Here is a 22,098-nt window from a genome sequence, read left to right as displayed (position 1 = left end):
CCTTGCTCCTCGACTGAGCACCCGGACAAACTACTGAAGAGTTGATAGTGACTGAATGCTATTCAAAGAAATAGAAGTGTTCACCTTTAATGACTTCCACCAGTTTTATAAATGTATGTGTAGCTATGTAATTGTCAGCAGTGATCTCATCCTCTAATTACCAGGCTTCTTTTTGGCATGTTTTTTAGTTGTCTCTCTATAAGCTCTGTATTTTGTATGTTATTGTTTGTTTGCACACTGCACTAAACTGTAAAAACTGAAATCAACTTCTGATCACAAATAGTTTGATGTTTGTCAGTGACATTACTGTCAAAAGAGAAAGTAACTTGAATTAAACATTACTCACGTTACTTAACTACTGCATTTGTGATTTATTGCTGTTACACTTAGAAAAAAAGAAGAACAAAAATCACCAGTCAACATTGCTTACAACCATAAACTCAATTTAATGATGTTATATATGATTTTGTTTTAAGTTAACAAAAGCTCCAACATTTTTTAAATACACTACATGTACAGTAATGTTTCAATACACTTCTCCTAGATAACAATTCATACATTTGTAGACATTTTGTTTTTATTGCAGTTAACAAGAAAAGTTAGCAGGAGTGCTTAAAGTATTGCTACAGTTTCTGTTTCCTAAAGCGACCCCCTAATGTTTCACAAGCCATCATGACAGTTTTACAGAGAAAGTTCGGGGTCATGTAGGGTCGAAGTACACAAGGCAGAGCAGACAAACTACAATTTTTTTTTAAATCTCACTACAAGCCTATATTACTACCAATTTGTGTTGTTTCTTTTGCATACAACTACTCATCTGTGTATAGGTGGTCCTTTTCTTTCTGTAACATATTGCTGGTGTCTAACATCCCACGGTTCTCCACACACCACATATGGGATTGTGATGTCTGTACATTTAAATGTGCACATAATTTAAAGACCTGCTACTAAAGTCATAAATCAATCTTTTTCCCGCTGTGCTCACAGTGTTGAAACCATTTCATGAAGACAATGAAAACTGTCTGTGTTGCGCAGTGAAGTGCAGATGAAAATGATAGATCCTTATGTATTTGAACCATTTACATGTCAAATTTTCACCACAGACATTTATGTGCTTTGTGGGACTTAACGCACAGTATTGTCAGTGGCCATTCGGGGAGAATCTGGAGAATCATCAGGGGAACTATTTCATTGGAGACAAGGACATCTTGACCTTCACGAAAGAAAGAAGAACGGCATGGGTGCTCCTTCTCATTCTATTCTTACTTTCTCCAACCTTACTGTATTTTACACACACCGTTAGAATAAACACTGATAGCTGCATAGTCCACCTGTTGTAATTACTTCATCACAAGTCTACCTTTGCCAAACCGTAAATGTGGTTGACGTAGACATCAGAGCAGTTTTAAGACCTAATTTCTTCCCTTTTGCTGTTCCTCTTTGACTTCCTGTTTCTGTCCGACAAAGGTAAAAATAGGCCATTTAGGCCGACTGTGAAAATGTGGATAGTACAGAAAAATGTTTACGAGTAACTGCAGAAATGGTATGGAAAATGTTGGTACCTTTTCTCTTTATAGGCCACAAAAACAAAACATTACAGTGGTATAATCCACTATACTATGACAACTACGTTATGGTACCAGCTAACATCAGAAGTAACCACAATATCTAACCCAGCGGGCATGTTTTTGATTACATTGATGCTTTGGATATGTAATGAATCCTTGCAGAGGTGAACACTTAACATGAGAGAGGTAGGGTTTTGAGTCAGATACAGTGGATCATTATGTTAGATGATAATTAGTGAGTTGCAGATTGGAGGATGCTCAATGAAGTCCATGCTTAATAGAAACTTGTTTTTAAGTTCCTCTTCAAACTACCAGCAGAGTCTACTTGATGATTGGCAGATAGTTGAGTGATAAAGGAAAACTGGGGTAAGATGGAAACATACTGTCTCTTTGAAATGTCTGAGATTCGGTATCTCTGCTTCTCCCTGTTAACGTAACAGTAGTGGTCTGCAACCATAGTATGCACCATGAAGAGTCATATGTTCACTGTTTTTATTAGGCTATAATGAACCAGCAGCTGGAGCCACACCAGCTGATTTGGCTCTTGATGGCACATAGTTGCAGGCCTCCACTTCACAGTGTGCTTCTTCCTGATTCGTCCTCATTCTCTCACCGTCAGTAAGGAGTGAAGAGGATCGGCCCATGCGCACCGCGCATGGGACCTGGGGCGGGCCTCAGCAGGCTGAGAGGTGTTCCCTGTAGGAGGTGGTGATGGGGATGGTGGTGGGAGGTTGGGCAAGGAGAACGTAGTGCCAGTTGATTGGAGGAGGCTGCGGCTGCCATCACTGCGGCAACAGCCAGAGGATTTGGTAAAAGTCCGGCACCCAAAGTTTTTGGAAGTTCCTTCGAGAAAAATAGAAATAGATTTATTAATGCATGCAAGAGTTTACCTAAAACCTAAATGAAAATTTTTCTATGGGGGAGAATTGAGAAATATGGACTATGGAATATGCGAGACAAACTGAGTTTCTACCATAAAGTCTGTGCGCTTCTTGTGCCGACTGAGAAGAGGATTTGGTTTCCCCGCAACTCCATCCCGATGTCTCCGGCTAGATATGTGCTAAAACATAAAATAAGAAAGCAGTGTTATTGGATATTGAGATTGCTGGAATACTACAATATAGGACACTCAGGGTCTGTGGTTCTTTGTGTGGGTTTCCTCACCTGTTTAAGCTGCAGCTCTGAGATGACTCTGACGTTGCAGATCTCACAGTGGAAGGTGCGTTCCTGAGTGTTTGGGTCAGAAGACAGCTCCCCTCCCTGCTCTGGGCTGGGTTTAGGACCTAGACGTGGGTATGATTTAATGGGTCCCAGTCCACTCCGAGCTTCCAGAATGGTTTTGTGTTTGGTACCTGGAAACAATAATAAGAAGGGTATAATCTATGTTGGCAATTAAGACCATGCTACTGTAACGTGTATAGCGTATACAAAATACCAAATCGACCTTGTGGTGAGATTAGGTTTTTAACTGCCGTTTCTACGATCGAGAATGAATTTTCAAACCTATCTCTTAAGCAAACATGGATGTGTTCTTAAAGTGCTAAAATAATCTGCAATTCCATGACAACTAGGAAAACTCAGAGGGTTATGTGACCTCCAGAACAGCTACTAAATGCACCTTGTGGTGAGACTGTTGGTGCATGTTTGTTACAAAAATTAACACATTCTAAATCTGTTAATGTCATGATACCCATTTGAGATAGGAGGGTATTCCTGTAGTTTCATTTACTGCGTGCAACAATATTTAGTGTAGGTGGTAGGAGGTGAGCTCACTTATCTACACCATGCAGTGTTTTAACCATCCTACCACTAAGTGGCAGCAATGCACCAGCTTTAAAATGCAGATTAAATACATAATTTTTAAAACGACATACTCCAGGACTTCTGAAGCTGCTTTTAAGAGTGCATAATACATAATGCTGTTGTTTGTACAGGCGTATTACTCTCCAGGACTGTGCATACTCTTTGGTGTGATGGACCTACGAATATGTGCACTCCCACAAAGTTGTGTTGGAGTGAACCTACCTTTGTTATGTGCCTCCAGTTGTGAGAGGGAATTAACAGCTACTTTGCACAGGGAACAGTAGAGAAGCTTATTGGCTTTCTTTTCCTCTGACTCTCCTGAAGAAGGGCTGGGTGCTGGGGACGGGGTTTCGGGAAGGCCAGCCGCTGCTGGATCTGCAGAGTAGGTGCTGATGGCCATGTTGGGGGAGGGAGAGGACGGCAAAGGTGTGCTGACAGAAGTCAAGAGGGGGCACTCTGCATCTGAGCTCAGTGTGGGTGTTGGAAGGGGGCTATGGGTCAAAGGTGACTTGTTAGAGTTGGGACAGGATTGGGTGTCATCTGTAAACAGCACAAAGTTTTCAGGTTAGTGAATAATTTGTGGAAAGTCAACCATATAATTAACTCTTCAACCCTGAGGATCATAATGTAGAAGTGTGAAAATAATTACTGTGCTTAAAACTGTGTCTTTCCGAGGACTAATGTCATTTTTAGATTTCATTTGTTTTTATTTCTATTGATATAGTTTAACTCCTTGGTGATGAAATCTTGAATCATTTTTAGATCTCAGTTTTTTTTCTTCTTTCTATTGTCATAGTTTAACTCCTTGGTGATGAAATCTTGAATCATTGGATCTGTATAGATCAAAGAATTGTACGCAGGTTGTTAGAATAAATGTTTTATTCTTTTCTGGTGATCAGATTTGCAAGTTCCGATTAAATCATATTAACACTATATTTCTTAGAAGAAACCAGGGCACCGACCCTCTTCTCTGGTTAGTTTCTATCTAATCACTTTACACAACAGCTGTGCTGTGCGTCTTTACTGTTTTGTGACAGATTTATATGTGTAACATCATATGTTGCTGGTGATGCGCACCCTGCCAATTAGGATCAGGCGAGGAGCTAGATGGCGAGGGGCCTCGTGGGGAGGGTGAAGCGGTGGAGGGAGGGTGCTGCTTGTCGCCCTCTTGGAGACGAGTTGTTTTGGATGTCTCGATCCCCTTCACCCTCCGAGCATGGCGGTTCCCCTTGTAGTGGGCCTCAGCCTGGCTCTGGCAAAATAACAAGACATATCATATCATATGTTAGTTGTGCAGCCATAAGCAGTTGAATTAATTAGCTAAAAATCTGCTTGTCAGATGTTCATTACTAAGTAAATGAAAAAAACTGAACACATTCAAATCTAACACAGTTATCTTTGATATGTATGTTCAGTACTTTTCAAAAACAGGAAATGAACCAAACCCTTACATCAACTCCAAAGATCTCCAGTTGAGCTATCATCAAGTTACCATCATTTGAAGACTGTGGTTGTATGGATGTGTGTCATAACCCATTAGAGTTGTAACTGAGTTAATAAATATTTAACTAAGCAAACCCCTATTTGTTTTTTGTTCCCCAGGATAATCACAAATTCAGAAACATTCTGGTACCCTGCATTTTCGGTGCATTGACGTAAAGGGCTGTTGAGCCGTGGGTTTGCAGGTCTGATGTGCTGATGAGGCTGTCAGGGAAGATTAGCACTCAGAATACTCTTCCTTTACTACTGGTGTAATCACTGAACTGGCCTGCTGAGCTGATGGTGATTTTCGAGTGTGGGATTATTTCAAATGGACTGGAGGGCAGTGGGTAACCAGTAACAGTCAGCTGCCAAGAGAAATAATTTTTTTTTCCAAATCAAGAGACCATAAGTGTGTGTTTGTCTGCTCGTCCTTATATGATTGCACGTAAGAGAATCAGTTTAAAGTCAGGAAAAGGGAAATATAGAGAGAGTAGACCATCCAGTGAATCTTCAGTATACGTTTATAGTCTTTGGGTTTCAGTTCATCAAAGTTATGGTGGTTGACGATGTTGTGATTCATAAGATTCTAAAGAAATCAAACCCTATTTTTTTGCTACTTATGGTGGCATTTATTTGAGCAATAGCCATTCAATATATTTATACTTGTAATTACATCATTGTAAATTAACATTGGAATTGTTCATACATTAAAAGTTGCAGAAACATCCAATACAGAAATAATTCCAAGAGATTCTGGGCTGGGAAGAACAGATATGTGCATGTCAGCATCAGATGAAATTAAATAAAAGAGGGAGGTGTAGCTCTCGTAAGCTCCTCACTTATGCAGTATTACAAGATTGTGTGTGTGACTGTATGAGCATTCCTGTCGAAATTAGATAGGTTCATTATGTTAATAACACGGCTGAGGGACCTGCGTAAGGTGCGTGACCGGTAGTGGGCCAACATGTTTGGGACTCTGTGGTATTGCTTCACTGAGGCAAGGGGACCACTGGGATGTGTCCACGATGCCTCTGTAAGCCTGAGGTATTAACTGCCAATGTTAGTTACCCAGCCTTTATCCTGATTGGTGATGATAGAAAGGCAGACATAGATCTGCCTGTGTAACCCAACTCCACTGACTGCTGCGACCCAAAGCCCTGCAATTAGACAAGGAGATGATGCCCTACAACTACACAAAAAAATGACAGCAGAGAACTCAAAAGACATATTTAATGCTCCTTCTTCTCTTTGCAGTGCACACTTTGTGCTGCCATTCTTTTTTCCTCTCTCTCAGTTGTTTTCTTTCTGCTTGAGCTGTGATACTTTTACTCTCCCTGTGACCTTCAGCTTCAGATCTTAAGAAATCAATGAAGGTGGTCCGTTAATTTAAGCAGACAAATCTTGAGAGGCTCGGCGTGGGGGTGGGATGCAGAAGAAACAATTGTATGGAAAATAGATTACCGCATCCAATCTTGAGGAGAGTGAAGAATGCTAAAATATAAATGATGTTGGGCATAGTAGGTCAAATGGACTGAGAGAAGCTGCGAAAGAGCCTATGAAAATGGGAATTAAGATGAATGAAGAAGCAGATATGGGATTTAAGAGGAAGAAAATGAGAGCAAATTAATGTCCCTGAAATCCCCTTTCTCTCTCAGCAGGATATGCTTTGATGTTTTATCTACAAAGCAACAAAGGCACAGAAAAGCAGAGAGACTGGGTCTAGAAAATCTACCGTACAGGGGGCTGGCAGCAGCGACAGGAAGAGGGGATGGGAAGAAGCTGGAGAGAAGTAGAGGGGACAGATGATACTGTATACCCCACAGAGGGGGAAGCAGAACAATGAAAACAGGAAAATGGTGAGCAAACCCCCTTGCTGAACAGATGGAGACATACATGAAACAAGATTTGGTTTGGGCCTGAGAAGACAAGAAGAGAAAGAAAGACAGAGAAAGGTGTCCAGTATGGTACTGCAGTGGTGACGATGGTTAATGCAGCATGGTGTGACGTCAACCTTGCAGCAGAGCTGAGCTAAACACTGGCAGGCTAATCTCTGTGGCCAGAAATGAGTTTCATTGTTATGATTGCAACATGTGTGGCAACAGCGTAGTAGCTGTGAGAAGCACCTCGGTCTGAATGGCTGCTATCAACCTGCCTCTTTCACTTTGTGTATGTACTTGAGAACTCCCATTTAACCCCCGCCTCCCTCCCACATGAACACAACAGATAATTGTTGGTATTGCTAATGTACTATGGGTTTCATATGACCTGAAGAAGACTTGATGACAAATAATGAGTGTTTGTCTGCCTTTGAACTGCTGCAGCGCAGCCCAGACAGCGTGAGTAAGCCAAGTACTGTACTGTAAGCAGAGTATTCCTTCATTATTAAAGAATGTCCACCGTGCTTTAAGCTCCCAGTCTCTCAGGTTACTGTGTAAAGTGCTGTAGAGCTGCAGCAGAGCAGATGCACACTGAGGCTCACAAGTAAAACAGCAGGCAGAAGAAACAGGTGGCTCAGTATTAGACATCCCACTGCATCTCACAGAGGTGACACCAGCACTCTTATGCATGCATGTTCATATTTCCTCAAACGGTATGTAAATATGAACATGCTGTAAGCAGCCCCCACTCATGCTCTGTATTCCATGCTCATGTAGACCGTGTGGGTACATGCAAGTCGAGCAGGGGAGATATAATTAAGCAGCCCCTCACAGAGTTACACACGTTTCAGATGACTCCCTTCCTGCCTGTGTCCTTTACACACCATTGCATATAGAGTACAAGTATTTAGCACGTCATCACTGGAATGCATTTATATTTTTAGCCAGACTTGTATGTCAGGCTTTTGTTTGATTTCTACTCATGTTTAAGTTAGAGGTTACAGTGTAGGTCAGAAATAGCAGTATTTTTCCATCGTAAAAACCCTTTCAATGTTGACGAATACACTCGGATAATTAGTTGGACCAAATTCAGCTCAGGAATTATTATAGAAAATGTTACGGCCTACCAGGAAATGTGCTATCTAATATATTTTTCCTCTGTGCAATGAAAAGTCTCTGACCATCAAGATATTTCCACTGGTCATGTGTACTTACAAACACATACACACTGTTAAAGACCAAGTACTTGACTCTTAGCACATCAGTCATGACATCCAGTAGCTGGGTTTAGGACGTCCACATTATGAGCTATTTGCTTTTCAACTTCAGCTAACACTACTGCCTCTTTAATGGGGACACTCAAGTAATTCCTCTAGAGTTTCATAAATTCTGTCCTATTTTAGTTCTGTCAAGAGTGAAATGCAGAAATTGTGCTCCATCAGCTTTAAGGTAACTTTGAGGACAAGCTTGTGTTCACTGTTCACCCTCACACGTCCCAAACACCACCATTAAACCTTATCAGAGTGGATTTAAAAAACACTCATTATACTCTCCTGAATAGGCTTTTCAAGTCCGTTTTTGCAAACTGTATGAAACTTGCTTGCTGTCCATCTAGTTACTTTTCTGACACACAACATCTCCTTAAGCTTTTGATACTGGAACTCAGAAGGACATCCAAAATGATACTGGAGGGTCAAAGAATAAATTAAGCTGGCAGGGATTTTCTCGGTCTCCTTTTTCTGGACAGGCTAAAATTGGAGCTGAGAAACTGTGAAGTTCTCACCTGCTCCAGCTGTACAGTCAATCACCAACTAACTTTGACTCCAGCCAGCTAACTTTGTAGGTCATGATTTCATTTGTCAAGAGTGCAGGGCTCTTAGACAGTTTCCTAAGGTCTTCTGCTTTAATCACGTGACGCACACTCACCCCAAAAGCAATTTGTCTCATACACAATCATTGAAAAAGGAACATCTGTAAAATGGGGAAACCCTTTTTGTCAGGGTCAGTAACCCAGAAATTAGGGTATTCTTTTCATTATCAGAATTCTATCCATTCGTTCCAATAACATTTGGAAAGTGCTTTACGATTAGATTATTTTATCCCATTCATGTGTGCGAGAAGACACCAGGTAGTCAGCTATTGCATTCTTTCGGCTCAGCACGTCATTAATTATGTGCTTGGTTTCCACTGTCAGTAGTAAGTTAGTTAGCCGGACATGCTAACATGCTTTTGCGTGTGTGTTTTTGTTTTGTAAAGGCCATAAGAGAGACAAAGTCTTCCAAACTCTTTAGATGCCAAACAACGCCTGTACTACTACCGCATGCACACACTTTTTTTAGGAATCCAAAGCATGACAGACCTGCTGTGCCAGCTGCTATAAAAGCAGATCATTCATTTGAAGCGTTTAAGGTTTCATACCTCTGAGTTGAAGCGTATTTGACAGACGTTACAGGAGATGATTGGCCGCTTTGTCTTCACCATAGGTGGCCCGAAGGTGTGTGTCATCACAGCTTTCTGGACGGGGTCCATCTGTGGACAGACAACCCAGAGGTCACATTAAAGATTCAACACTGGAGAAGCTGAGGGCAGTGTTTCCGTTGTTCACCTAACGGCAGTCCAGTGATTGTGGATGAGAGAGAAAGGTGTTGAAGGAAAGGTGCATGAGAGAGAAAGATGGGAGAAAGAAAAGAGTGTAGAAGAATGAATTGAAGAGGGAGCAGTGATTGATGTGGACAGGAGGATGTGTGTTTTCACAGCAGCAGCTGGAGTTCTTGGGTGCCGATCAAACGCTTTAATTCATGCCAGGGTAAGAAGGGCCTAATTACAGACCCCTATCGCCAACATTTTTTTTATTTTTTGTGTGCCTCTGCTTTTCAACACATCATACCAGAATATTATACAAAACAATTTAGATATTTTCTGTGAAGTACCTCGATAAGAAATAAAAAAAATGTTTAGATTAGAAGGGCATTAGGGCATTTTTGCCTGCAAGGACATTTTTATAATCAGTACATTGAGTTGTAAAACTGCAGAAATATATTGAAATTGTAAAAACAATGAATTAACCAAATGCTATTGTCGGTGAAAAACTAATTTGATCAATTCTGTAACTCATTAGCTTAAAACCGGTTCCTGCTCGAACATGCAATCTATGGCCGTGGGGGACAAAGTGTGTCTCTCAAACCTGTATTAACGCTCCACTCACTCAGAGAAACGGGGTCAGACTTCCTTGATCCAAGCCGGATGAAGGAACTCTGTCCCTATATCTCAGCTGAATAGCATAGCTTGTGATTGTAATCATTGGTTGATGATTTGATGACTTGTACTCTCTTAATAATTATCCCATACCATATGCTGTAATAAATACTTAAAGACAAACAGCTTAAGATACTTTTGATTTCAGACAAGGAAATTTCCAACTCAGGTATAAGTCATGGTTTATATAAAATATACGCTGGATATAAACCATATGTAAAATGGGAGAAAGTCATGGACAGAGAAATATTTCTAAATAAATGTCAAATTTAAACATCAGCCTTTAACTTTTTCTCAAAAGTAACAACCAAGCTTGTGATTCTCAGATTCAGCACCAATATACGCCACGTCTCTCTCATGAAATGTTAACCGCCTCATTTTTAGACGACTTGAATAGACTCGTGTGAGCTCTCTGGCCCATTGGCGGGGTTCAACAACCACAGCGCTGGGTGTTGCCCTCATTAAGTAGCCAAAAGCACACTGCGGTTTTACTCTGCCTCTCATCGCCTGCTCAGAACGTCTGCTGCCAAATGAGAGACTGTTTACACTCTCAAGCTCCAGGCACCAGGGGAAGTGGTATAATTGGTCTGAAAACGTAACGCTTTTTTAATGCATTGTTAGGAATATTTATAGACTTTAGCCTGCTTTTTTTTGTTGCTCCTGTCTCTAACTCATTTCTCCAGTTCACATCTATCTTTCTTTTGTTTTTCATATCGAGACCTGAGGGGTTTTCCATGAAGCAATTTTGACAGAGCCAGGCTTTCTTTGCCTTAGCTTGCTCAACAAAGCTTAAAGCCCTAGTCAGAGACAATGGGTACCACAACGGCGGTTATCAGCATGCCCATAACCCAGGGTTATTGCACAAAATGGGTCCGCAATGCATAGAGTTTGAGCTACTGTAATTGCATGTCTTTGTTTGATGGCATTACTAATAGAACGTTACGGATTAACAAGCTTCCATAAATGATTTATTCACTAAACCGTTGTAGCTCCTTCTAAACCGGCTTGTAGCTCCTTCACTTCGAGCTAAACACTCAACAAAATCACGACTGTTTGCTGTCCTGCCTCCTCATTGGTGGAACAAGCTCCCCATTGACATCAGGACAGCAGAAAGTCTCTACATCTTCCGTCGCAAACTAAAAACACATCTTTTTCGACTATACCTTGAATAGGGAAGGTAGAGCCGTAGTAGCACTCTAGTAGCACTTAAATGTCCCTTACCGATAGCACTTTGCTGTTTAGAACTTTAGTAGCACTTAAATGGCACGTACGGATAGTACTCTGTAGTTTAACGTTATTGAAGAAATTGTACTTGCTTGATTCTTGTTCTGAGTTTGGACTCATGGTTTAATGCACTTATTGTAAGTCGCTTTGGATAAAAGCGTCAGCTAAATGACATGTAATGTAAACCGAGAATCTGTATTGCTTATAGATTGGCTATTGACGATATGAGTGAGGCTATTTCCAAAGAAGTTGATTAGTTCAGGGCGCCTTTTAGCCTATTTCAATCCAAAACTCGGAACATAAACTCATCCAGACCAGGTTAGGTTTGCAGACCAAGTTGCCATGGTGATCTAGCTCTAAAAAGAGAGCCACTTTCATGACAGGAAACTCTGGCTTTAGGCTTAATGTACCTCGCTAACCCACTAATCTGGCTTTTTGGTACACCCCTCTCTATAACACCAAGTTTTCTTGTTTACATCTGTACATTTGTTCCAGCATTGTGTGTTGGTGAATGCAAGACAGTTTTTGTGTGTGTGTGTGTGTGTGTGTGTGCGTTTGTGTGTGTGTATCAAAATGATTTATTATCTGTGTCCCGATGTGTGTGCATGCCAACAAGCTTGATTAAAACAAAAAAAAACTCTATCATTGTCATGTCCATCTGTTATTGGTGGATGTTCTCCATGTTGAAGCTCCTCTTTTATGGAACCAGCTTCCACTTTCAGTCCGGGAGGCAGACACAGTCACCTCATTCAAGAATAGACTTAAGACTTTCCTCTTTAATAGTGCTTATAGTTAGGACTGAATCAGGTTTGCCCTGGTCGAGCCCCTTGATATGCTGCTATAGGCTTATAGGCTGCTGGGGGATGTTTTAGGATACACTGAGCACCTATGTCATCTTCTCTCTCTCCTTATGGATGAATTTACATCTCTCCATTGCACCTTACTAACTCTGCTTCCTTCCCGGAGTCGTTGTGACTTCACATCTTATAGGGTCCATTGGACCTGGAGGTGTCTGATGCCTGGTGAGCCGGCCTACCGCGTTGGCCCTGCTGATGCGCCTCCTCTCTACCTCCTTCTGTTTCATGGATTGGAGTTCCATTCATACATTGTCATATTCATGTAATGTGTTTATGTAACTTTGTAAATGCTGTTCATTCTGTACACATGACATCTATTGCTTCTGTCCATCCGGGGAGAGGGATCCTCCTCTGTTGCTCTCCTGAAGGTTTCTTCCCTTTTTTCCCTGTCAAAAGTTATTTTTGGGGAGTTTTTCCTGATTCGATGTGAGGTCCTGGGACAGGGATGTCGTATGTGAACAGATTGTAAAGCCCTCTGAGGCAAATTTGTAATTTGTGATATTGGGCTATACAAAATAAACTGAATTGAATTGAATTGAATTGATCTCTCTCTGTGCCTCATTGTGTGTTTTTTGCTGCCATTCTCTTAACACCTGTGATCTCTTTCTATAATTCTGTTCCTACTGTTATAAACTCATTAGCCATTAGTCCGCTTTCGGTATGCTCTTTCACTCTCTCCTCCCTAAAAAGTGAAGCTTTTGTTGCACCAGAAATGTACACTTTGTGCCATATGAAATATCTGGGCATATGTACAGCTTCATTCTTAAATATCCAATCTCTAATACACTGTAAAGGTTTTGTAGCTCAAAATCATCCCACATCTGTTATTCATTTTTTTGTTGAAATCCTTAAGATTTCAGTCTTGGTGGATTTGGTGGAAACAACAAATGTGTTTTGATACTACAGGTCCCATAGTACTATTTGAAATGCTACGTTATTGACCACTGGCAGCAGCAAGCGCATCTTGAGAGGCTTCCTCAAAGAAAGAGCAACATTTATCTGTTACCAGAGCTCATTAACTGTATGCTGAAAGGATTCATTGCTTCAAGCTTTTTAATAAAGAAGACTAAAGACAACAGTTAATGTGGTTCCAGACCTCTAAATCTGCTTTTGTGCTCTTTGACAGCTATTTTCGTTAAACTTCACTTTATGTGGGAACTGTTAGATGCTCCCACTATCAGTTCTGCAGCTTCTGTTTCCGCTGAAAAAGATGTGGAACAGATATGTTGCTTGCTACTGATCGCTTCGGGGAAACTAACATTGCCTCCCACACAGAAAACAGCCTAGTTATTTCTATTAAACATGTATTATTACAGTATATGAGCGGAAACTAAATCCTGAAGTAATAAAAAATGCAGTTCAGTCTGATTATCAAGGTAGAATATAATTCAGTTTCATCTTACATGGTAACAATGACTCATGATTGAATCGTGTGCTCCAGATCAGGTCCAGGATGTGCATGCTTTCCTATGAATCTCTGGTGTATGGGTATGCCGTGGAGGGTGCACAATGAAAACTATATATACTACAAACACAGTTAATGGATATTGCTTGAAAAAAAGACAATTAATGGCATCAAGATGGGCTTCAATGTATTGAAAATATGTATAATTATAACTTGTAACTTGTAATATGTCTTTCCCAAACTGAGTTACTGACCCAGAGCATAATATCAATGTACATTCAACTTTAGCCTCACAGTTAATGTACAGTATTTTGATCTGGAGCATTTCAAATCAACAGTGTCTCACTCTCTCACTCTGCATCACTGTGCAGCTTCTGTCTCAATGCAAGCAGTTGAGACCTCCATTTATACATATAATCTTAAGTGTAATCATGGTGAGACAGATATTATACTGTATAAGATCTCTTGGTAACTCATTGAACTCCACACTGTGTTTGAAACAATAAATGCAGTAATAGAGTGTTTTTTGGCAGTTTCCCTTCTTTGTGTCTTTTCAGTCTCTAAGAACAAGGAGGTTGGTCGTCCTGCTTTAAAAAAGGACTCACTTCTATCACTGGATGACAACAGTGTCTTAGACTTGTGTACATTTTACTGCACTGACAGAGTGATTTGGATTGAGGGTCTCTGGCATTAGTTGACACACTCAAAGTCCTCACTGAAGCAGGATGAATGATTAACCTCCGCAAGGGTCATTTTGCCTGAGCGCATAAAGAAAAGCTTAATGATACTGTGTTTGTATGTGCACGTGCTTCCCTGTTTGTCACCATGCTGACCTTCACATGCAACCCAATCTAGAAATGAAAAGGAGCCATGGAAAATGCTGACTGTGGAGAATCCAGCCCTGTGCCTCTTATACAATTGATTAGCTGTAACTCATTTTATTGCAGTAAAACACTTGCCTGGGCAATTTCTCAATTATGCTGACCTCACTCAGCTGAATTCAAAGTAAACAGCCATCACCTTATCATTTTGGATTATACAGTTTAAATCCTCAACACTTTATCACTTGTCCTCACTCTGGAGACAACTCTCCAAAAACACAATGCCAGCTATGTCTTCTGTTAAGTGAAGTCGATAACAAATCCCATACGCCATTTATGCACATGTGTGTTTGCACAGGTATGCCTGTGACCACTCACTGTATTAAAGTTGTGGAAGAGGCTGATGCTGGCTGGATGAGGTGACTCCAGGGGGAACTGGAGGAAGGGCTTCATATCCAGTGGGGTTGGGATGACAGATGGGCTCCTGAGGAAGGCAGGGACCGGCGGCCCCGGTCGGTTTACACTTCCTGTGGTAGAAAGCACAGATGGGGAAATGAGAGATTAAAAAAGAAAAAAGCATGAAGCCCTATAATTGATACATTGGATGAAGCATTCGTAATGATGAGAATCACAAATTGAAATCATTGCACAAGGTTTGTTAATGACAAGATGATTACAGCTACCACATTTGATTAAATATTTTCTGAAAGGAATAGTTCAACATTTAGGGAAGTACACATACGCTTACTTATGTTAGATACAACTGTCATGCCTGGAAACGGGGAGACAAATGGCTCTGGCTTGGCTCTACTCGATGGTAACAAAATCTGCCTTGCAGCACATCTAAAGGTCACTAATTAACATGTTATATCTTGTTTGTTTATTCTGAACAAAAAGCGAAGTGTAAAAGCGATACATTAGTAGCTGTTTTCCCCTGTTTGCAGTCTTTGTTCCAAGCATATATATATATATATACAGTACATATATATATATATATATATATATATATATATATATATATAGTTCATTAAAAGGTTGCTAAAATGGTCTGAGGAGTCTGGGACTATTCTTAAAATGTTCTGGAGGGTTGTAGCCTCAGATGCCCAGACCATTTTTAAGGCCTGTTTTTCTCCGTGCCTCCCTTACATTTTGTCTCAACCATTTTTTGCCAGATGCGCTTTTTACTGTAATGAAGGCACTCAGCCCAAAGGGGTAGGGGTTTATAGATATGATTGGACGTTCAGTGTCAATTAAGGAAAAAGGACATCAGGCCAATTTAACTGTTTTGTGGGCCCGGCAGAAAAATAAAGACTGGTATGACAGAGGGCCAGTCCACCCTTGGCAGGAACCTAAAAAAAATGTCAAACCTTTTCTTTAAATGTATAATATATTAGACTAAGTGCCTACTGTAAAACCAGTGTGAACTGAAACACCATTAAAACGTATCTAACAATCCCCCTTTTCTCAATCTGAACCCTCACCATCTGCATAATGTTCCCATGTTGAGCCCCTCACCAGCCACACCTCTCCTCTCTCCACCTCTCTTGCTCACTTTTCTCTCAGTAGTAGCTCAGCAGTGGTGAATGCTTGCACTTGAGGAGTCTTATGTGATGGGCAGGAGGGCTAAGCTCCTTAAGCCTCGCAGCTGGGGTGCTGCAGATACCCGCCTGTTCTCCATTTCTCCCTCTGTCTCTCTCTCACCAAGCACAGTTTTCTATCCCCATTTCATGGTCCCTTATTCTGTCTGCCTGCCTGTGTATCACACATCTGTGCTTCTCCTCGATCCAGCACCAGTTCTTCATGCTGTTTTGTTCCTCCTCATCCTCTTTCTGTTTTGCTCTCTCCTCTCCACTTCCTGTAGTACTTCTATTTAGCATAAAAAAACAGCAGGGTGCTTCAGAGAGTTTGTATAATCTTTTCTTTTGAAATTATATGCAATCTTCATCCTTTACTGCCAATGCTTTGTGATGACTACTTAACAATTTTGTTACATTTGAAAAGAAAAACTGGTCACTTGTCAAAACGAGGAGAAGAAAAGGCTATTTTGGTAACAGCAGAGGAGGCTCCTTTCACTGACAGCAGGGGAGACATAAAGAATGTGCTGTCAGGATCAGAAATAGATGGAGGGGAAAGTCTCTCCTTCTGGCATTCCTCTTCAGACTGCCTTAGTCCTTGGGAGGCTGTGGCAGATGAAGCTGAGCTAACTTATTGTCATTTGTGGCTGCTTTCGCATATGCTCCATGAGAAGTAGGGAGTTCAGAAGGTAGAAGGGAAATAACATGTAAAAGTGGAGGTCATGGTTTGAATGTCCTTCAGACATGCCATGAAGCCCACAGCTCACATGGTGGCCATTATCACCTCTAAAAACCAACCACAGCAAGATTTATGCTGAGTGAAAAAAAAGTGTTAATAACACCCCTTCGTTCACACCACCTTATGAACATGCAGGCATGAGTGAAGGCTGAACACCAGGTATCACAAAGGAATGAGTGTAAGCACTTGCGAAACAAAAATAAGTATCATAGAAAATATTTTTTATTCCTGTGTCTAAAGCTGTGAATATTAAAGGATAAGAATGGTATATTACATTTTTTAAAACAACAAATCCCATGAAAAGACCCACATTAACAATGTGTTAGTCCATCTTTAAATAATTTCCCCATTCTGTCAGCCGTGGCCATGTGTTCCTACTGGCGATGTAGGTATTTAAAATCATACCACAGATTAATACTTGTAGAATACATTAGTCAAACGAATATTTTCAGTGAGCTATTGAGTATTGAGCACACGTTCATGGCGTGCAGTATGAAAACTATGGACGTAGTTTCTGAAGAGCTGTTGTGAAGCTCAAAGTGTGTGGCTCCAGCCGGCGCCATCTTGGCAATGACAACATGGCTCGACTCTAAATATGGGCAAAGAGGTGGATCCTCAGTGGGGATGAGATGGACATGGATGATGCAGCAGAGCAGACAGCTAGCAGCTCGTAACCTGTGACAGCCCCCGACTCAATTATGCCTGACTTTGAGCCTTGATATAATTAAAATGGAGTTATATATACATTCACCAACTTGTTGTCATGAAGGTGGATTATTAGAGACCAGGCTCTAAATATGTTTATTTCTGCTGAAAAGATTGGCATTTTTACATTGGGGTCTGTGGGGATTGACCCGCTTTAGGAGCCAGCCTCGGTTGGCCATTCAAAGAACTGCAGTTTTTGGCATTTCTGCTTTGGCTTCATTTCTCAGCCCCGGAGGTTGTCACTTGGTTCGTGGTATTAAAGGAACATGTCACTCAGTGCAAAAGTGTGGCTCATTGATGTGTATTTGGACAAAATTGGAGCTCTAAGACAGAGGAATACAAAATATGAAGCATTTGGTGATTTTATAAGATGAATTTATTGATAGTCTTCCTTTGGGATTTGTTGAAGAAAAATATAGAATATTACCAGACCTACCATTTAACAATCCAAACATTCAAGGGTACCTGGGAAATTCTTCCTCACATCTATTTATTGTGTCAAAAACTATTAAAAAACAGAGTAGAACATGTATTAGAGGCATTTAAACATGTGGTTAACAAAGCATGTAGTGGGACAATCATGTTTCAGCTTTATGGATGAGCTCTGAGGTCTCATCATCCTCTTTGTGTAGTGAAGCGTATTCCTTACACACAAATCTGCAGCTCATTTTACGTCACATAACAATTTAAAGGTCAAAGCATGTCTGTTACTTATAAATCTGCATTTGCTGTGCAGACGCTCACAATAGAATGATGTATTTAACATGGGCACACTGTGTTTTCAGGGTAATTTTCTGCACCATCCCACAGCAGCTTGATGCAGTGTGAGTGTAGCAGCAGCAGCCCCTGACCTACCCTCCTCCTGAGTGATTCACAATGACATCAGATAAGTGTACGCCACGACTCTTCAACAGCGACCGTGCAGGGAGCATTGATTGGACACATTCTGAGAAGCGTTAAAGTGTTCAAGTGATGCCAAACTCTATAAATCCAGACTCTCCATCTATCGCTCCTTCTCTCCACTAAAAATGAACAGACAGCGCCGTCTCACCCAGACCCTCATACTGTCTTTTTTTTCTAATGTTTGGGTGAGAAAAAGATCAATGGCTGTGTAATAGCTTATTGAGTTTTTGTGTAGATTGTGAGAGAGTTGGACAGAACAGATGCAGAGAGGGGGAAAAAAACAACCATAGACAGAATATTATCGTCACAGTGGATTTCACAAACCCCGACGTGTGGACAAAGGCATGCACACACCAATATGCGGTGACTAAAGCCTCTCAAATTGGCAATTCATTTAGCCAATTTACGTTTAATGATCACAGAGGTAATGTCAATGTCAGTGACGTCGCTGAAGCCTCTTGGTATTCCCTGCCTGCCTCCATCTTTGTGCTCCATGATGGGACAGAAGACTGGGTGACATGTTGTCCAACAGAATGATGTCTAACGAGAGGCAGAAGCACTGCAGGGTCTCACCGAAAAAAAGAGAAAAGAAAAAAAGAAATTTAGCCACCTTTAGTTCCAGCTCCACACTCCAGGAACACCGGCGGCTTGGCACACGATACCAGCCGCCTCACATCTGCATCTAAATGGGCTGCTGTGCACAGAAGACTCTGAAATGAGCTTCATGTGCAGATTAGCCAGCATCCCCTGACAAAACCCTGTCATTGTCAGAGCAGCAGAGACAACTCTGTGGCGGCAGCGGGTCTGTTAACCCCAAAACCACTGGATCCACTGTGTTCTTGTTTGTCTTTGCCTCAGGTTTTGTGCACAAGGCAATGTGAAAAAAAGAGTTAATCAACATTTGGTTCATATGATTTAGTTTGATGATTTGTAGAAGGAGTGCCACATTTTGATATCAGGTGACCTTATAAAAAGTTTCTCTGCAAAATAAATACTTGAAATTATTCGTTACATCAGCTCTCTCCCTGGTGGTGTATATGTAATGCAACTGTGTTGGAGGGTCTAACCTTTAAAGAAACAGAGTGCTAACTTTGTCGTGATTGCAGGAGGGAAGATGGCTCTGTCTTAGTGTCGCATACTGCTGCTGTGAAGGACTGAGCATGAAATCCAATTTACTGCAGCTCAGCTTACCCTCAAGTCAAAGGCAGCTATTTCAACCTAAGCTGGGGACAGGCAACAATACACGCACACAGACATACACACACACACACACACACACACACACACACACGCACATATAAAATGTTTGTAGTTTGAATGAATGATGGTCTAAAAGGAGAAAATGACACGCTCAATGCTGATTAATGTGTGTGTCTGTGTGAGATCTGGACAGTGAGGAGAGAACACAGTGAAGAGGAGAGGAACGTTCTGGGGTAGGAGAACACAGTTGATTTCAGTCTGCACTTTGTTTTAAAGATAGATGCTCTGCGCCAAGGGGCCAGGCTTAAACGCCACCTCCCAGAGACTCTCAGAAGTCCTCTTTTACTGGAAATGTGTGTCTGTTTTATGCTTTGCTCTTGAGATCAGCCAGCTCCACGCTCTGATTTCATGCAGAATTTGCAATTAATGAAGACTTAGGTTTTCCTCACAGATTTTGCACTGCTCTCATTAATATTTAAATTAGTATGTGATGATGGTACATTGCTGTGTTTGGACCATTCCCCCTTAACAGCTTTTTTCCCCAGAAAATGTCTGTCTGTCTTTCCATATTGTGGAAATTATGAAACCTTACAAAGAGGTAGAAACTCCCTGATTGGCAAGGAAATGGATCTGACAATCAAAGAGGAGCTTGGAAGGGAAGGAAATGATGGCAGTGGTGCTTAGTGGATCAAGTCGGTTGAGCGAGGAAAAGAGGTCTGGACGAGGGGTAGATGAGGTGGAAAGAGAAGGAAGCATGGAGGAGGGGGAGGGAGCCGCATGTTTTGAGGTGAGTCCAAGGTGACCAGAGGAGGTAAAGAGCCATGTTAACCTGCAGGTTAATGTAGCAGAAAAAAAATGCCATCTGTTTAGCTGAAAGAAGCAGTTATACTCCACACTGTTTGAACGACATACTCTACTGTTTATGTGTTATAGATCTCATGGTAACATTGTGAAAGTGGAGAAAGCAATCCATTCGATGCGCTGCTTGTAGGGGTTAACCTTTGGCTGTCACATGCAAAATGTCACATACGCATGAACAATTTTGGGTTATTTTGTTGCCCTCCCCGTAGGTTGTCTACAAGTCATGTCTTGTTTTTAGCATATACATAAATAGAGATATTAAGTTTGGAAGACAGGTTATGATTGGTTCATTTTAATGCAATTATATTTACAGTCGAATCCCCATCTCCCTTTCCCTCCCTCCCTCCACCTTAAAAATATATACAACATTATCCCATGATAGTAATATTAATAAACCAACCTATATACCTTACAGGACATACATACGATCAAATAGCCATTGGTTATATGGACTAGTATTAATGTAACATATACAACATGATAAACATAGCTAAATGTTAAGTTTCATACATCCACATTTTTTCTCATAAAGACTCTGGATAAGTGCAATTATTTTTGCTCAAGTTAAAACAGTTTGATGCTATTATCCCATGAAGGATGATAGCATCAGTTGTTTCAGCAAGGGCACTAAAACAACATCAGTTTAAGCTTAAGTGTCAAAGCCCTCTAGAGACCGTAGTAATTATGACCTGAGTAGGCGGAAGTCATGTAACGTTGTTATAGAGCGACAAAGTCCACATATGGAAGAGGTTAAGATCTATGGATGGGTCAACAAAACATTGGACTTTAAAAAAGGAGGCCGCTGTTAATTCCACTATTCCAACCATCAGACTTTAAAAAAAACACCACAATCTTTCCATTACCAAGCGTTTGTAACCATAGCGACAAAGGTCCCCTAACCTTAACAAAGTAGTAAGAGGAATCGGATCAGAAAAAGGCTGCTGTGTGTCGTTCTGGAGGGCATAGATAAATATTAATAATGTTATGTTGTTTAATTTGGGGGGACATTTTTCAACTCATGCAGATGCATCTTTGCCTCAGTTCGTTCAGTATAGACTTTCCATCTGTTCACGCCCACTTGCTTCTTTCCATGAGCTTTATATGTAATCATGCCACTTCTAAATTTAGCCTTGCATTCTGACTTACCACACCCTCAAAGAATAGTGTTTATGTATGTCTAGTTTTTTTGAAAGCTGTTGAAGGTTAGCTCACCACTAACATTCAAGTCTTAAAGACATAAAAACATGGATGGCCTGCAGCTTCCTGAGGCTAAACTCAGACAAAACTGAAGTTATTTTACTCGGCCCTGAACACCTCAGAGATCAATTATCTGGTGATGTGGTTTCTGTAGATGGCATTGCCCTGGCATCCAACTCCACTGTAAAGAATCTCTGTGTTATTTCTTTGATCGGGATTTGTCCTTTAACTCCCACGTGAAGCAAATCGCAAGGACTGCATTTTTTCATCTACGTAACATTTAAAAAATCAGGCACATCTTGTCTCAAAGCGATGCAGAAAAACTAGTTTACGCGTTTGTTACTTCTAGACTAGATTACTGCAATTCCTAATTATCAGGCTGCTCTAATAAGTCTCTTAAGTCCCTCCAGTTAATCCAGAATGCTGCAGTTTGTGTAATCACAAAAACTAAGAAAAGAGATCACATTGCTCCTGTATTAGCTGCTCTGCTCTGGCTCCCTGTAAAATCAAGAATCACATTTAAAATTCTTCTCCTCACCTATAAAGCCTCGATTGGTGATGCACCATCATATCTTAAGGAGCTTGTAGTACCATATTGCCCCACTAGAGAGTTGCGCTCAATAAATG

The 22,098-nt window shown here is 40.9% G+C and overlaps 1 protein-coding gene across 2 annotated transcripts in view; it reads right to left on the bottom strand.

Moving 5' to 3' along the window:
• Positions 1 to 424: 424 nt before the first annotated feature.
• LOC117730877 (zinc finger protein 385A-like) overlaps positions 425 to 22,098 on the bottom strand; it is a 33,953-nt gene continuing 12,279 nt past the window's right edge. The window contains exons 2-8 of one of the 2 annotated variants that reach the window (XM_034532927.1): positions 14,671 to 14,819; positions 9,149 to 9,259; positions 4,449 to 4,623; positions 3,594 to 3,911; positions 2,733 to 2,920; positions 2,542 to 2,628; positions 425 to 2,411 (exon numbers count right to left, since the gene is read on the bottom strand). In XM_034532927.1, the coding sequence (XP_034388818.1) occupies positions 2,184 to 2,411; positions 2,542 to 2,628; positions 2,733 to 2,920; positions 3,594 to 3,911; positions 4,449 to 4,623; positions 9,149 to 9,259; positions 14,671 to 14,819 (1,256 nt within the window). In that variant the 3' untranslated portion in view covers positions 425 to 2,183. The remainder of the gene's footprint in view (positions 2,412 to 2,541; positions 2,629 to 2,732; positions 2,921 to 3,593; positions 3,912 to 4,448; positions 4,624 to 9,148; positions 9,260 to 14,670; positions 14,820 to 22,098) is intronic. The other variant, XM_034532926.1, reaches the window with a different exon arrangement.

Source organism: Cyclopterus lumpus, chromosome 5 (assembly GCF_009769545.1).
Source record: "Cyclopterus lumpus isolate fCycLum1 chromosome 5, fCycLum1.pri, whole genome shotgun sequence".
NCBI lineage: Eukaryota > Metazoa > Chordata > Actinopteri > Perciformes > Cyclopteridae > Cyclopterus > Cyclopterus lumpus.
Note: the sequence above shows the minus strand (reverse complement) of the source record. Positions and strands in the feature narration are given on the sequence as shown.